Below are 14,399 nucleotides of genomic sequence, written 5' to 3' on the forward strand. Positions count from 1 at the left end.
ATTTAAAAGTGGTGAGACAGTGTGTGGTCCGTAGAGCAAGTGGAAGTGCATCCAAAGTCTCGGGGCAGAACAGCTAAAGGCTCTGAGTCCCATGGTAGTCAGGAACTGACAGAAGGGAAGCTGAAGAAGAGCGGAGTGTACGAAGGGGCGAGTATGTATGGAGAAGATCGGATAGATATGGAGGAGCGAGGTTATGAAGCGCTTTGAAAATGAGAAGCAGGATCTTGAAATTGACACGGAGGTGAATTGGGAGCCAATGGAGCTGTTTAAGAACAGCTGTTATATGTTCAGTGGATCTAGTTCTGGAAATAATACGAGCAGCTGTATTTTGAACCAACTGCAGTTTATGGAGGGATTTATGAGGTAAACCATAGAAGAGAATTACAGTAATCCAGACGAGATGTGACAAGAGCATTGACAAGTATGGCGGTACTGTGTGGTGTGAGTGAGGGACGAAGACGGTTAATGTTATGGAGATGAAAGTAGGAAGAGCGAGTGATATTATTTATATGTGCTGTGAAGGACAGAGTGCTATCGAGGATGACACCAAGACTCTTAACCTGAGGGGAGGGTGTGACATCAGAGTTATCAATGGATAACGAAAGACTGGTTGGAGCTGTAGTCAGTTTTGATCTGGTGCCTATTAAAATGAATTCTGTTTTATTGCCATTAAGTTTAAGAAAGTAAGACCCTGAGGTACTCAACGTTCTCCACCTAGGCCAGCAAGTGGAGGAGTGTCCACCCAGCTGAGAAACACCTGAATCTGGAGGTCATCACTCAATGACGCCAACAAATCCAGGTTCTACTAACCGATGTTAAGTTGTTAAGTCACGTTAGGCTCGCTAAGATATCGTATTAACTTTAATTTCGAGTTAATTGTTTTTGCACATAAAAAAATGCTTGAAAAAACAGAAAGAACTACAAAAAAAAAGAAATATCTTGGTACCATTTCATCTAATATCTGTCCTTTAATCATCCATCCCTGTATGTGTGTTATCTCTGTGTCTAATGCCTCTTCCACCAAAATAAATCCTTATTACTTGGTGGCCAGTTTGGGACAGTGGAGGCACAAAGTAAAGATATAATCAGAAAGATCATGAAAAACACCCAGAAGTAGAAGCAGTCCGTTAGATTACGTTAGGTAAGATTTTTGCTGTACATGGATGGAATTACAAAATTGCACACCTTGGCAAAGCAGTGCCCGCCACCCAAAAATCCATAAATTATCGTTAAACAAGTATAAGTACAGTAGCTCTGTGACTGAATACGTCCAACTATTGTGTCAAACTCATGTCTCAGAAAAATAATTCCAGGCAAAATACAGAAAAAGTTTTGTCCGTCTTACTGACCTGTCTTTGTCTCTCTGGTATTGGAATCGGACCCGTCCGTGCCTCAGCTCTGCCCACGTGAACGTGTCGTCCTTCTTTATTTCTCGGTCTCCCGTCTCTTCGCCTTCTTCCCCTCTGAACAGGACCAGCCGTCCGTTACTCGGCTTCTGAACAAGCTGGAAGATCAGCTGCTCAGACGGACTGTCTGGATCTTTCACCTGCAGCAGGGTGGGGAGCAGCGGGGCAAAACCATCAAAGGGAACCAGCAGGGACCCGTTGACATGGAGGGCAGGTGTGTGGGCATTCACTGAGAGGACCAAGAAAAGAAAAACTCCAATCAATAACCTCATTAAAGCCAAGCTGGTGAAACACAAGTAAATTCTCTTACAGTGCATTTTAGATCCTTGTTTTGAAATACACAACAAATAGCAAACTTTCTTATACCTGTGGGGAAATTCATCGTCACGGATCCTCCAAAACAAGATTAAAGCAAAACTGGATTATAAACGAGTATTTTTTAATAGGAAAGGTAGGAAAATAATCAGAAATAGAAATACTGAGCACAGTTTAATCCATGCACAGCATCAAAAGCACATTTGTGAATGATTTCCTGAAAAAAGCCATCAAAGTAACTGGACTAATAACCAGTGTACAATAATAATTTGGTTTAAAAAAGCATCCAATTATCTTCATTCATACATTTTAATGCCTTCTTTAAATATCTGTTGGCATGGAGTCGTAGCTGAATAGAAGTCGGTCGGCGCAGAGGTTGAGAGGAGGTTATAAACTGAAAATGAAGAAAGTGCGTGTGGGAGAAATGGCAGACATATCACGAGTGAGACATCTCGGCCTTGGCGTGGCATTTTAGAAGTTGGCTCTAATTGGTGCTGACTTTGTTGGGGAACTTTTTAAAGATCAGCTCTTTTTGAGATGCCACCCTAATCTCATTATACCTCCCGTAATGATGCCAGCGGGCATGCTTAAATCTCAAACTCTGGACCATGTAATTATACTTCCAAATGAGAAGAAGTCTATAATTTAAAGCAATAGTTCCTGAACTTTTTTTTGGTGGGGGAGAGCTGGCAATTTTTTGTTTTTAAAGAGCAATTTTTTCTCCATTTTACTTCATTAACGTGTGGATTAGCTGAAGGCTAAAAATGTTCCTAATTTTACAAGAAAACACATTTATCAGAAAGTGCGTGATAATATATTTCTTAATTATAAATATGCTTTGTCACTTTTCATTAAGAACTACAGTCTGCTCCTCAAGGCCTCGGGCATTTCAGCCTGCGGGTTGTTTTAAGATAAAAGAGGAAAAAAATTAAAGTACAAAACTCTTTTAACATCCTAACTCTGCAGACAAAGCCTCCCCAGTCTTATTCAGGAGGACCAATTAAAAGTCACCAACAGGAACCTTTTAATTTCAGACAGATGTTAGCAGTCTTAGCTTCCAGTTCTTCCAGTATCTTTATATTTGACCTGCAAAGACTTACATTTGTTATCAGTTTTCAAATTTGACTTCACAAGATGAAGTTCTGTAGACCTTTTTCACCTCTAGATAGAGTCTGATTGATAGTTTATTTACGTTCGTCAGTGACTGAGAAACACAAATTAAATCAAGAGTTTTGCTGGGATCTCAGCTGATCAGCTGATCTCAGTGCCAGTCCACATCAGCTGACACCGGCTCTCTCATACAGAGAACACTATTTATGTAGCTTAGCTTGCCTACTGCACACGGAAGCTTATGCAATCGGTATCTGACGTCTTCAATGGCATAATCTCTTATCTTACTTCTGTTCTCACTCCTGTGGTTTTCTATGCATTCCTTTCAGTAACAACCAATTTTTTAATTCAATCTTAAATACTTTTTTATGAACTGGTAAAAAAGAAAACCAGGAGAACGTATAGACTTCTGTTACATTACCACAGACTCTTTGGTTTAACTGTGAATAGACCAATCATAGCAACTCCCAAACGATTTTAAAAAACGGGAAAAACTGACATGGAAATAAAAAATTGTGGTCCTGACTCATGTTAACATGGTCTTTATGCTACCTACTGAAAATATATAACTGGTCTGCTTGGTTGTGAGTTTCTTTGTGAGAAATACAATTGAAGCCTTTAATATGTTCTGATATATTACTAATACTATATTACAGTTGCTGGGAGCTTTATCTTCAACTGGAATCACTGTATCTGTTCTTTTAAATGATCAGTATTAGAGGGATATTTGGACACAAATACACTAAATCATAACTGGGTTTTCTTCAGGTATGAAAGGTTAATGATGTCTTCAGTTTTTCCCCATCGAGTTGACAGAAACTGTAGGGTCAGGCTTGGAAGAGGGATGCGCTGAGAATGGGGTATCAAGTTGGGTACAGTCCACCATTTAATCCAGGGGTGTTGAACTCCAGGCCTTGAGGGCCGGTGTCCTGCAGGTTTTAGATCTCACCCTGGGTCAACACACCTGAATCAAATGATTAGTTCATTACCAGGTTTCTGGAGAACTTCAGGACTTGTTGAGGAGGTCATTTATCCATTTAAATCAGCTGTGTTGGATCAAGGACACGTCTAAAACCTGCAGGACACCGGCCCTCGAGGCCTGAAGTTCGACACCTGTGATCTAACTAATGGATAGGCACAAATCTTTCACACTCCATCCATCCATCCATCATATTAAATTTAGCCTATCCCTTTACAACAGCCACACATGCCAAATATGTTCATGTGTTGGATGAACATCTCTGGCTCATATGATGAGATTGAGCCGTCAGCAGAAGCATACCTTTAGGAATTTAACCTTTTTAACCTTAATTTTAGAGAATACCAATTTTTTCTTATATAAGACACGACGTCCTGGCAGTAACTGCAGTCATGGCTGTCTCCCCATTCCTTTACACTGATACGGTCTTGTTAACCCAAAACAGGGGCCCAGCACGGCACCGATCAGTGCTGTAATTTGCCTAAAAAGTTCAAAACACGTTCTCTAAAAAGCTGCTTGGCGAATTTCAAACACAGCACACCCCGTGTGTGATTGACGGGTCACTCATTAGCATCAGAGTGACGATCTGACCACCGTTCAGCATTGAGCTGCACAACGTGGCTGAGGACTGCCAATGACAAAACTGCTCACTGAGTCGAGTGTGTCACAATAAAAGCACCACTGCAACACAAAAGCACGAGCTGCTGATGAAACTTTATCATGACATTTGTTGCTGTGCAACTTCAAACTGACAACATGTTTTACTGCATAAGCTTTATTTTTGGAGGGATTAACATTTTGCAGCTTAACCTCCTCCACAGCATCACACACTTTTCTGTTAGCAATGTAAATTTGCTTTTATGTAATATCTTGTGGTCATTTGCATCATTTATGTGGGCATCTTTAGTTTATTTGCATATAAGAAAAAAGCTCCCACTGGTACAGTGCTTGATACATGATGCTGTGCTCAGTTTAGAAACCTCCCAGCTGAGAGAGAGAGTGACCTCGACCTACCCCCAGGCCTCCCAGTTTGGCTGCAGAAATCACCTACTGTTGGTCTTTAAACTGTATTTATACAATTCTTCTTATCAGAATTAACAGATTTGAAGTCTGGGAGCTTTCTATCAATAAATTAAAGGACTTTTCTGCTATGTAAAGATAACTGTTTGCAGTTTTAAAACCAACATAGGCATCGTGTTATTACCATGACAGGTCCTGGTCTTCTGGTCTGCGTAGTATCCATGTCCACAGTCAGGAGTGCAGTATCCTTCCATGAGGTAGGTCTGATTACGACAAGCTCTGCAGAGTCCGATCCCGTCGCAGAGCACGCAGTCGGACGAGCAAGCTGAAGGAAAAGATCCAAATTATTTTTTGTTTTTACACAAGTCTTCAACTTTTACTTACTCTGATGTTTTAAATGTCTATTATAAATTTATTTTCAAACTAAATTAGTACTCTGATCTTCATAGAAACAGTCTTTAAAAGTCTATCACTACATATAGAAACAGAATAAAAAGAAGATATATTCTTACATTTGCAAGCTTTGGAAGATGCATCCAGGAAGTAGTTTCTGCCACATTCGAGCACACACTGGCCGTGCAGCGTGGCGTAGGGAGGCTGGCATTCCTGGCACTGTCCAGGACCTCGACAGTCCAAACAGTGATCGTCACAGCCTGCCGCAGAGAGCAAAACATTTGAAAAAAAAAGTGATATAGTAACGGAGTTAAAGACATTATTTATTTTATCACCAGATATTTTCTTAATGTGTTTTTTTGGCTACTAGCACCGGTGAAAACAGTAACATGGAGTCACACAGAAGCTGTATTACAAACTGCTAATGCACACATGCATTAATCAGTTTGCTTAGGCTTGTATGAATGTGTGTGACTGAGTGAATGAGGCTTGCTGAGAGTAGAAAAGTGCTATACACCAGTCCATGCAGTTCATACAACTTCTACATATAAAAGCTCTTTTAAGGAACCTTTTAGTTCAGCTGCTGCTGATTATCTGCTTTATTAAGATTGGCTGCGTTAGCAATCGATTAGGAAAAACAACTTCAAATGGACACAAATGTACAAACAACAGTGTAAAAGCCCAGAGGAAGCTCTTTGTGCAGCTACAATAGCACCGACTGCATGTGAAGTGGGTCAATTTATCTGCTTTTCGTTGGACTGACCGAGGCATCTGTCTCCGTCCTGATAGGCGCCAAAGGAGCACCCCTGCGTGCACACTCCCTCCTGCAACACGTAGCCCTCCATGCACTGCAGGCAGTCAGTTCTCAGGGGGCCTTTACAGGCGTTGCAGCTCCAGTCACACTCTGCAAACAGGATGGACGGCAGCAGAAAAGAAGTGAGAGGAGGAGGCGTACGTGTGTGTGTGTGTGTGTTGGGACATTGGGATTAGAAGTGAGGGGATTTTAGAGGTGAGAGCAAATAGTGAGAACAGAACAGAAGAGAGGGAGGGAGGGCGAGAGACCAAAAGAGATTAATCAACTTTTTTTTCTCTATGGGACTGATTTTAAAACCATTTGTGCTTCTTTCTCTCTCATCACCTGCACATCTGTTGTTTGTCCTGTGCACAATTAATACAGGCATGAAAATGAAGCACAGTTGGGACTCTTCATGCTTGTATGACCTTCTACATTTGCATTAAACCTGAAGATGAAACTAAGCAGGATATACAGTTTGTAGAGCAGCTACACATACAGTGAATCACCGTTTGTCAAAACAAACAAAAGAAAAATGGATCAAAATGCTACATTTTCTTAAAACGTATCAAATATACAAATTAGCCATAACTGTAGCCCAGAAAACTTCTGAACACATCAAGCTGAACTCTAAAAAAAGGGACACATGTCAGCGAGGCGACTGGTGTCTGGGCATTAGTGCCGTTCATGTGAATCAGTGAAGTGGACCGGGCTCCATCTTTGTGGTGTTGGTGCCTTTCAGATCACTTTAAACGAAACGATCTGAGTAATAACACGGCTTTGTGCTTGGTCCAAGATGTTTTTCTTCCGTTTTGGTTCTAGTAATTGATAGTCTGCTGATAACTCCAGCCTTTCATCCACAAATCACCTCAGTCTTCAATAAAACAACACAGTGATCCAGTATGCTTTACAAACCTATGGCTAATAACATGGTGGCAGCGTCCTTCCTTAAATATACAGCATGCAGCTGAGATGGATGTTTGGACCTCCTGCTGTGATGCTAAGTTAATTAATATTCTAATTTCCTCATGCAAGTTTTCCTTGGGGTCAATCTTTGATTTTTTTGTTTATATCATGGCAAAATATATATAATATATATAATTTCGTCATTTTGTTTAACAGCCACCATGAAAACTAGTTCATCTCTTAGTCTGTCTTCAGCATCTACATTTGTTTTTAGGTGATAGTGGGAGAGTGGGAGGCAAACGGTGGGATCTGAGATGTAAATGAGGGATTTCTCAGTGGACAAAGATCACTGATAAAGCCAAACAAATGTAGGTTTTGGTAGTGCTTAAGGGTTTGTAAGAGACTCTCTCTGAGAACTTTCAAAGCTCCCCCGAGGCTGTGAAATGAAAGCTCCCAAAGGTTTCTCGAAGCTGTTTTGGTTTTTCAGAGAGCTGTTAGCCGTGGTGCTTTTAACACTCTGGGTGCATCTAAGGTTCAGTGGATTAACCAGGGGGATAAACACCATCATGAGCTGGATGGCTAAAAACCACCTGTCTAAGTGGGAGGCGCTGCTCGCTGGCTCAGAGGGAATCAAAATATTTATTTAGCCCGGAGCAGCTAGCTTAGCTTCTAATCCCATAACAGACATGTGCAGTGTTGGTTCCTTTGGGCCCCCGATACCTGGAAAAACCTTACTGCACTGGACTGAATCAGTGATAAAGGGAAGTCTACTTGGTGATTTCCGCTTTATGTGAAATAACTTACTGTGAATTAAACTATATGGTACATCAGCGTAACAACAGTCATGGCTGAAATTAAATCTTATGCAGTCTTTATTCTTTGATCCAGAAAAAGGAAAATGTTATTGAGTTCCAGCCTGAAAAAATGCAAGCAAGCCTGATTAGCGGGTATTTAAATATATAAACAGTGGTGAAAAAAGGGATAGCTATTCACTCAGGCCCGGGATCCCCTGAGGCTCATGCATCAATGTCTCTGTGCACAGGAAGATGTAATCCTGAGTTAAAATGCACACACAAGGTGTAGCATTTGCATACCTGGTTCTACAGTTTATTACTTGATTGATGGAGCCTATAAACTCAATGTAGCACAGTACACTACATGCAATATGGATGAAGAAATTTATGAATATCATAAAGGGTGCACTGCATATCCTCATTATTAAGCCCCCTTGCCTCACTGCACCGGTGCATTTTGTGTGAGGTTGTCGGGCGACTTGGCAGCGTACCTCTGCAGGTGCGGCTCGTGGTGTTGAGGTAGTACTGATGGGCGCAGCTGTCGTACTGGCATTCTCCGAACAGCAGCACCTTGGCCGGGTCACGGCAGGACGTACAAACCCCAGGCGTCTCGCACGTCAGGCACTGGCTGTCGCATGCTGCAGAGAACAGAAAAGGTTGACGGACTAGTGAGTAAAATATGAAACGCCAGCCAACACCATAAACTGCCTGAATGCGGCTGTGTCGGATGCATCGATTGCCAAAATTCCTCCTAAACACATGCATGTGAGGTTAATAAGTGATTCTAAATTGACCTTGTGTGTTAGCACTGTAATAAGGAGGCAGTCTGACCACCTCTCGTAGCTTAAAGAGGCCCTCACAACACAAACAGAAAACTGAAGGAGTACTGAGTAATTAAAACACCAACTAACTACACTCGCTCGCTCGTTCATTGAGTCTGGGATCTCTCTGTATTGTAAAAATATCGTCTAAGCATTCTTGTGGTGTTGATGGCCTGTTTTCATGACTACCTGCGTCACTTTCCCACTGTTTTCTCGGCTTCACTCATTACTTTCAGCGTATATTCCACTGACTCACCATTCGTTTTCTGACAAACCGTCTTTGTGAACTTTCACTAAACTTTTGTGCCATGAATGGTCCTTTTTGTTTGTGCCTGTTTTCGCCCTCTGCCCACTCTGTCTGGAATTCAATTCAGGCAATTCGTTCAATTTTATCTGGCTGACTCGTAGGTGAACTCGTTTCACACAAACAACAAGTTGGCTTTTTGGTTTTCTGTGCGTGAGTGCTGCATTTAGTTCTGTTTTCTGAGTTGTGACAAGCTAAAAAGTAGCAGTAAGCTAATACCCATCAACTTCCACGTTAAAATGTCCAAGTTTACAGCAGAAACACATTTTTACGGGTCTCTGTGGATAGTATCCTTCTTTATAACAACCGTACCAGGATTATTCTTTTTAATAACTCATCCAACATTGTTGCTTGTGTTGGAGCTGAAAATCAGTGTGTGGCCCTTGTCTGTAGCCTGTAGGTGTCTGCTAAGCTTCACCTTCACTAACCGGAGTCTCTGAACTAGACTTGTTTGGCTGTGTTTGTGGTTTTGGTGTTTTTGGGGCATTTTAATTAAATAATCTCACCATTAATATTGCCTGATGTGTCCAAGAAGTTTGTAAATTTGTAATGGTAAGTAAGTCTATGATTTAATTAGACACTCATTAGCGGTTATTTATGCAGACAGTCTTCTCAGTGCAAACATAGAGTGCAGCTAACAGGAAACAAACCAAAATAGTAACATGGCAAAGGCATCTTTTTAACATTCACAGTATGCTTGTTTGCGTGTGTGTGTGTGTGTGTGTGTGTGTGTGTGTGTGTGTGTGTGTTTTCACTAACCCTGGCAGATCCTTTGGCCATTGTTATAGTATCCAAGGGGACATTTGGGGGCACAGAGTCCAGATGGCAAGAGAACGCCGTTGGCAGGGCAGGAAGTACAAGAGAGCGGCCCAGCCCCACTGCAGGCCTCGCATGATGGATGGCATTCTGGGGAAAAAACGTAACACCTTTTATGGACATGCAGGGACATAGAAATATAACCTGAGTTGCCAAAAAGCTGGCAGACCGTGTTAAATGTAAATAAGAACAGAATACAATGATTTGAGATTTTACTCGTGGTTTAACATTGAAAACATATCAAATATTTAAAATGAGCCATTTTATTACTTTGTGAAAAATACTGGCTAACTTAGATTTTGATGGCAGGAACATGTTGGGATGCAGGCAATAAAAGGCTGTAAACAGCTCTAAAAACAGGAAGTAGACGTGCTGTCTGTGTTTGTTTGTGTCTATCCCAGCATCACCTTGACGTCTGTCGATTGTTTCGTTCCAATTTCTATAGAATTTCTATGCTGCTCATTAAACCCTCCAAAGGTTTTAATCCAGCGTGCCTTTATGATTTCTAAACTTCATCTTTTCCTCCGTCTGCCACGCACCCTCCATACCTCCAACTGCCAGCTCGACAGTCTTTGCTTCTCTGTTCATTCAGCCTCCTTTATGTTCCAGTCCAACTATCCCCAGACTCTCCATTCACTGTAAAACCCGGCTTAATCAGCCTTCAAATTCCTCCATTTCTACTGAAAAAAATAAAATCATTTTTAATAAAATAGAAACTTTTGACTTTCTATTTAGACTTTCTCAAACCTGTAAACTTGTAAGAACTTTCAAAAAAGATCATCTGATATGTTGGAGAAGATATCAGAAAGACACTGATCCAAAAGGATGGATTGTGACAATAAACAGTCCTTTGTTGTTCTGTGTTTACTTCCTTAAACTACGGCAGTTAGTTTTATTCTGTAGTGAGAAAAAAGTCATTTTAGTAGTTTTGACTGTTAAAGAATTGCAATACAAGAAAAACTCAGATGGAAAAGGTTTTCTAAGCTATAAACCCTCTTTGAAGTTCTCAAAAACAGATGGACACAACACTGAATCATCGGTTTCTTGACGACAAAAGGCGGCACAGTGGTTCAGCTGTTAGCTGTTGCCTTGCAGCAAGAAGGCCCAGAGTTCAAATCTGAGGACGGCCCGCTGCGGTGTTTTGTTTTGAAGTGTGCATGTTCTCTCCAGGTACTCCCTCAGTCCAACAACATCAGTGTGAATCCTTATCTGTCTCTATGTGTTAGCCCAGCTCCCCCAGTAACTCTGAGTAAGCGGCTGAGAGAATGGAAGGATGGAAAAAGTCTTTTCAAACCCAAACTGTTGAGATTAAAAATATTTACTTATCTAATAAGTGTATCGCGTTATTATCAAGGACACAGTCACTCAGAGTCATCTGCTCCTCATCCTTAGACACTGCACAGCCCAGCACCACACACTGCTCATCTAAGCACACTAACCACGGCAGAAAAATATGAATCTGATGTAAAAATTCATCATCTGGCCTGAATCAGCACCAGGAAAGAGGCAGACGTGCAAACATGTAGCTAATAAAATGTACCCATCCACCCACCTACCTGTTGTGTAGCACATGTTTGACCTGAGAGGTTTGATCTGTGTCCACGGGAGCTATTTTCCTCTACCTTGTGCTTTCTTCACATAGCTGTTGTAGTCACTGTGTGTGCATGAATGTGTTTGTATGCTATTGGCTGCAGCTGAGCTAAATGAGACTCCTGAGGTTTTACTCTTAAAGCCAGAGGCTTCCTGTTCACGCTCTGCATTTAAACCTGTGCGCAGATTCGCAGCAGATCAGCGTGGAGGCTGTTACAGCTGCTCAGCGGCTGAACCACAGGATGAGGAGGAGGAGGAGGAGGAGGAGCAGGAGGACGATAATAATAATGAGCAGGTATGATGAGGATAAGGATAATGGAGACAATGCGGATGATGGCTTTGAAGAGGATGAGGGGATAATTAGAAATTCTTTTCTAGAGCAACTGTTTGTTTAAACATTTGATTTAAGTGTTTCTCCTGCTTGTTTTCAGGTCAGCCGAGGGTGGAGAAACAAGCCCTCCCAGGTCAAGGAGTTAGGTTTGATTGATGAATAAAACATAAAAGCTTCGATTAGATTTCCCTACATTAAAGAAAGCTACTGCTTGACCTCTGACCTTCTTGTACAAAGGCAGAGAAGTAAAAAGTCCTTACCGATGCAGGCTCCATGCCAGCCATAATGACCCAGAGGACAGCGAGAGACACAGTGATCGCCCAGCAGCCACATTCTTGGCACTTTGCACCACAGACAGATGCTGCCGACGCCCGTCTGGAGGTCTGCTGTGCAGCGCTGGCAGTCCGAGCTGCACTCTGTGGAGATAACAGAGAGAATGATTTGTATTTTTTCATCTTCACAATGTAAACAGAAATGTAAGCCATTATCAGTCACTCGTCAACGCCATGCTAAAACGTCTTTTCTTAAATCAAACGAGCTGATGTGCATCTGAAGCAAAACAGGCGCCTCGCTGGTTTTTGTTTAAACGAAAAGCAAAAATAATCCAATCAGTTACAACTCGCTGTTTCTGACTACGAACGGCTCACGAGCTCCAGTTTCTCTCCTCTGTTCCCCTGTTTTTTTCATTTCTCTAGTTTGTTGAGTTGATTCATTTATATCCATGTTTAAAAGTAGTAAAATTCCTGCATGGCTAAAACAATAAAATCGCAATTAAAACATAAAAAACAAGGAAAATGTAAACAAATGATTTTTTTTTTTATCCAAAGAATAAAAATTGGTTTTCAAACAGGATTTTAAAATGTCTGTTGTTAGGCAGAAGTCTGCTCCACTTACTATCAGTGGTTACTTAAAAAATCAGATCTTTCTTTTGATGAAAACTTCAGTGGCATCTCCACAGTGATGACCTCAGTGATGTAGTTAAGTATATGTTAAATTATGAGAGAAACAGGAAAACGCCAACCCACTTTGCTTCCTCCTTCCTGTGACCTGATAATCACTGTCAGTGTGCTTTTTGTCTCAAATCTTAAAACACTTCTGGACAGAGGAGGAGAATTACTGACAGAATATAGAAAGAGATCAGATTTCTCTGATATTCCCTTTATTGTATCCCTGTTAAATACAGAATTGAATGCATACTCCTTTTCCTCACAGACAAGGCCTTGAATAACGACCTTATCTTAAAGACCACATAGGACTGTATCACCCCAATAGAGCACTTCACTGTCAGACTGCAGGTTCATTTGTGGTTTCCAAACGTAGAATGGGAGGTGGACACTTCAGCTCCCAGCTCGGGCTCAAGAGACAGACACTCTCTCTACTTCTACAACTAAGCCTCAAACTTTCCTTAGTTATTCCGCTTCAGACTGAGGCTGTTGGGGGACTTCCCATAATGCACTGCTTGTGTCGTCAACGTTTATCCTCTCGCTCCTGTAGCTTTTGTTTTGCCCTGTCCGACATGGTTTTTATCTGACAGAACAAAGTTTGCTGAAGCGCCTGATTAACTGAGGATCTGCAGAAATGTTTCTACTCTGGGTTTTCAAGCTGTAGGAGGACTTTTCACATAGATGTTCTATGCCACTGCATGTATATGTTCTTTTCCATGAGCAGTTATCTTTGTCTGACATATTTGATCATAAAACACAAAAATAGGCTGTAACAAAGCAACGGACGGACGATACAGCTGCATCTCGATGTCTCTCCTCGCCTCTCCCTCTCACACATCTTATGGAATAAACTAAGACAAATAGAAAAAGGAAAAGTAAGCAGGACAAGTCTGTACGATTAGACGTGGCATCTACCCCAGTGTTTCATCCAGACCTTGATGATCTTCAGCTGCTTTATTCCAATTTCTATGTAGCTCCCATCTCTACTGCTGCTAATTAAGCTCCCCGTGTCCAAAGTTTTAATCCAGCGTGCCTTTATGTTTTCTAAACTTCATCTTTTCCGCTGTCTGTCTGCCCGATCTCCGTCTGCCATGCACCGTCCAAACCTCCAACTGCCAGCTCGACAGTCTTTGCTTTTCGGTTCATTCAAAATCAACCCTTTATGTTCCAGTCCAGCTATCCCCACACTCCCCATTCACTGCAAAACTCTGTTTAATCAGCCTTCAGTTCCTCTATTTCTCCTGAAAAAATAAAATCATTTTAATAGAATAAGATGTGATAAGCTGGGTAAAGGGAGAAAGAGCCAGGGAGCTTATAAGTTCTCCATTTACTTTGAAAACTTTTGGCTTTCTTTTTAGACTTTCTCAAACCTGCAAACTTTTAAGGGCTTTTAAATCCGTTTAAAAGAAAATCTGATATAATGGAGATTCAAAAGGATGGATTATGACAATGGCCCCATCCACTGTCCCCTGTTATTCTGCGTTTACTTCCTCACACGATGGCAGCAGGTAGCGGCAAAGGAGGAAATTAACAGCAGAGGTATTTATTGCTGCTTCACCAACAGCTTGATTTGTATATTTAGTTTCTGACTTAACCACAAACTGTGGTCAAGGTGAGTTGACTGAAAAGAGTTCCTCTCAACTTGTTTACGTCCTTTCTTGCAGTAAGCGCTCAGAGACATTACCCAAGAAGCTGGAAAGACCTTCACTTAGTATAATAAAAGCTTACTCGTGGTAAGATGTATATTAAGATGAGGAAAAAGGAGAAACTACTGTTTGCAGCCTAATGACTCCCACTTTAATCCAAAATAAGACAGATGGTAACTCAGATGCTTCTTGCTTCAGAGCAACAGTAATCGATGCAGCATTACGGTGCCC

At 41.4% G+C, this 14,399-nt stretch overlaps 1 protein-coding gene across 4 annotated transcripts in view; it reads right to left on the reverse strand.

Annotated features, from left to right (window-relative positions):
* fras1 (Fraser extracellular matrix complex subunit 1) overlaps positions 1–14,399 on the reverse strand; it is a 337,242-nt gene that overhangs the window by 126,796 nt on the left and 196,047 nt on the right. For all 4 annotated transcript variants that reach the window (XM_087849466.1, XM_087849465.1, XM_087849467.1 and 1 more), the window contains 7 exons: positions 11,839–11,994; positions 9,601–9,747; positions 8,208–8,354; positions 5,987–6,127; positions 5,343–5,483; positions 5,015–5,155; positions 1,350–1,635 (listed from right to left, as the gene is read on the reverse strand). In XM_087849466.1, coding sequence (XP_087705592.1) covers positions 1,350–1,635; positions 5,015–5,155; positions 5,343–5,483; positions 5,987–6,127; positions 8,208–8,354; positions 9,601–9,747; positions 11,839–11,994 — 1,159 coding nt within the window. The remainder of the gene's footprint in view (positions 1–1,349; positions 1,636–5,014; positions 5,156–5,342; positions 5,484–5,986; positions 6,128–8,207; positions 8,355–9,600; positions 9,748–11,838; positions 11,995–14,399) is intronic.

This window comes from Neolamprologus brichardi, chromosome 12 (assembly GCF_056152115.1).
Source record: "Neolamprologus brichardi isolate AB-2024 chromosome 12, ASM5615211v1, whole genome shotgun sequence".
Taxonomy (NCBI): Eukaryota; Metazoa; Chordata; class Actinopteri; order Cichliformes; family Cichlidae; genus Neolamprologus; species Neolamprologus brichardi.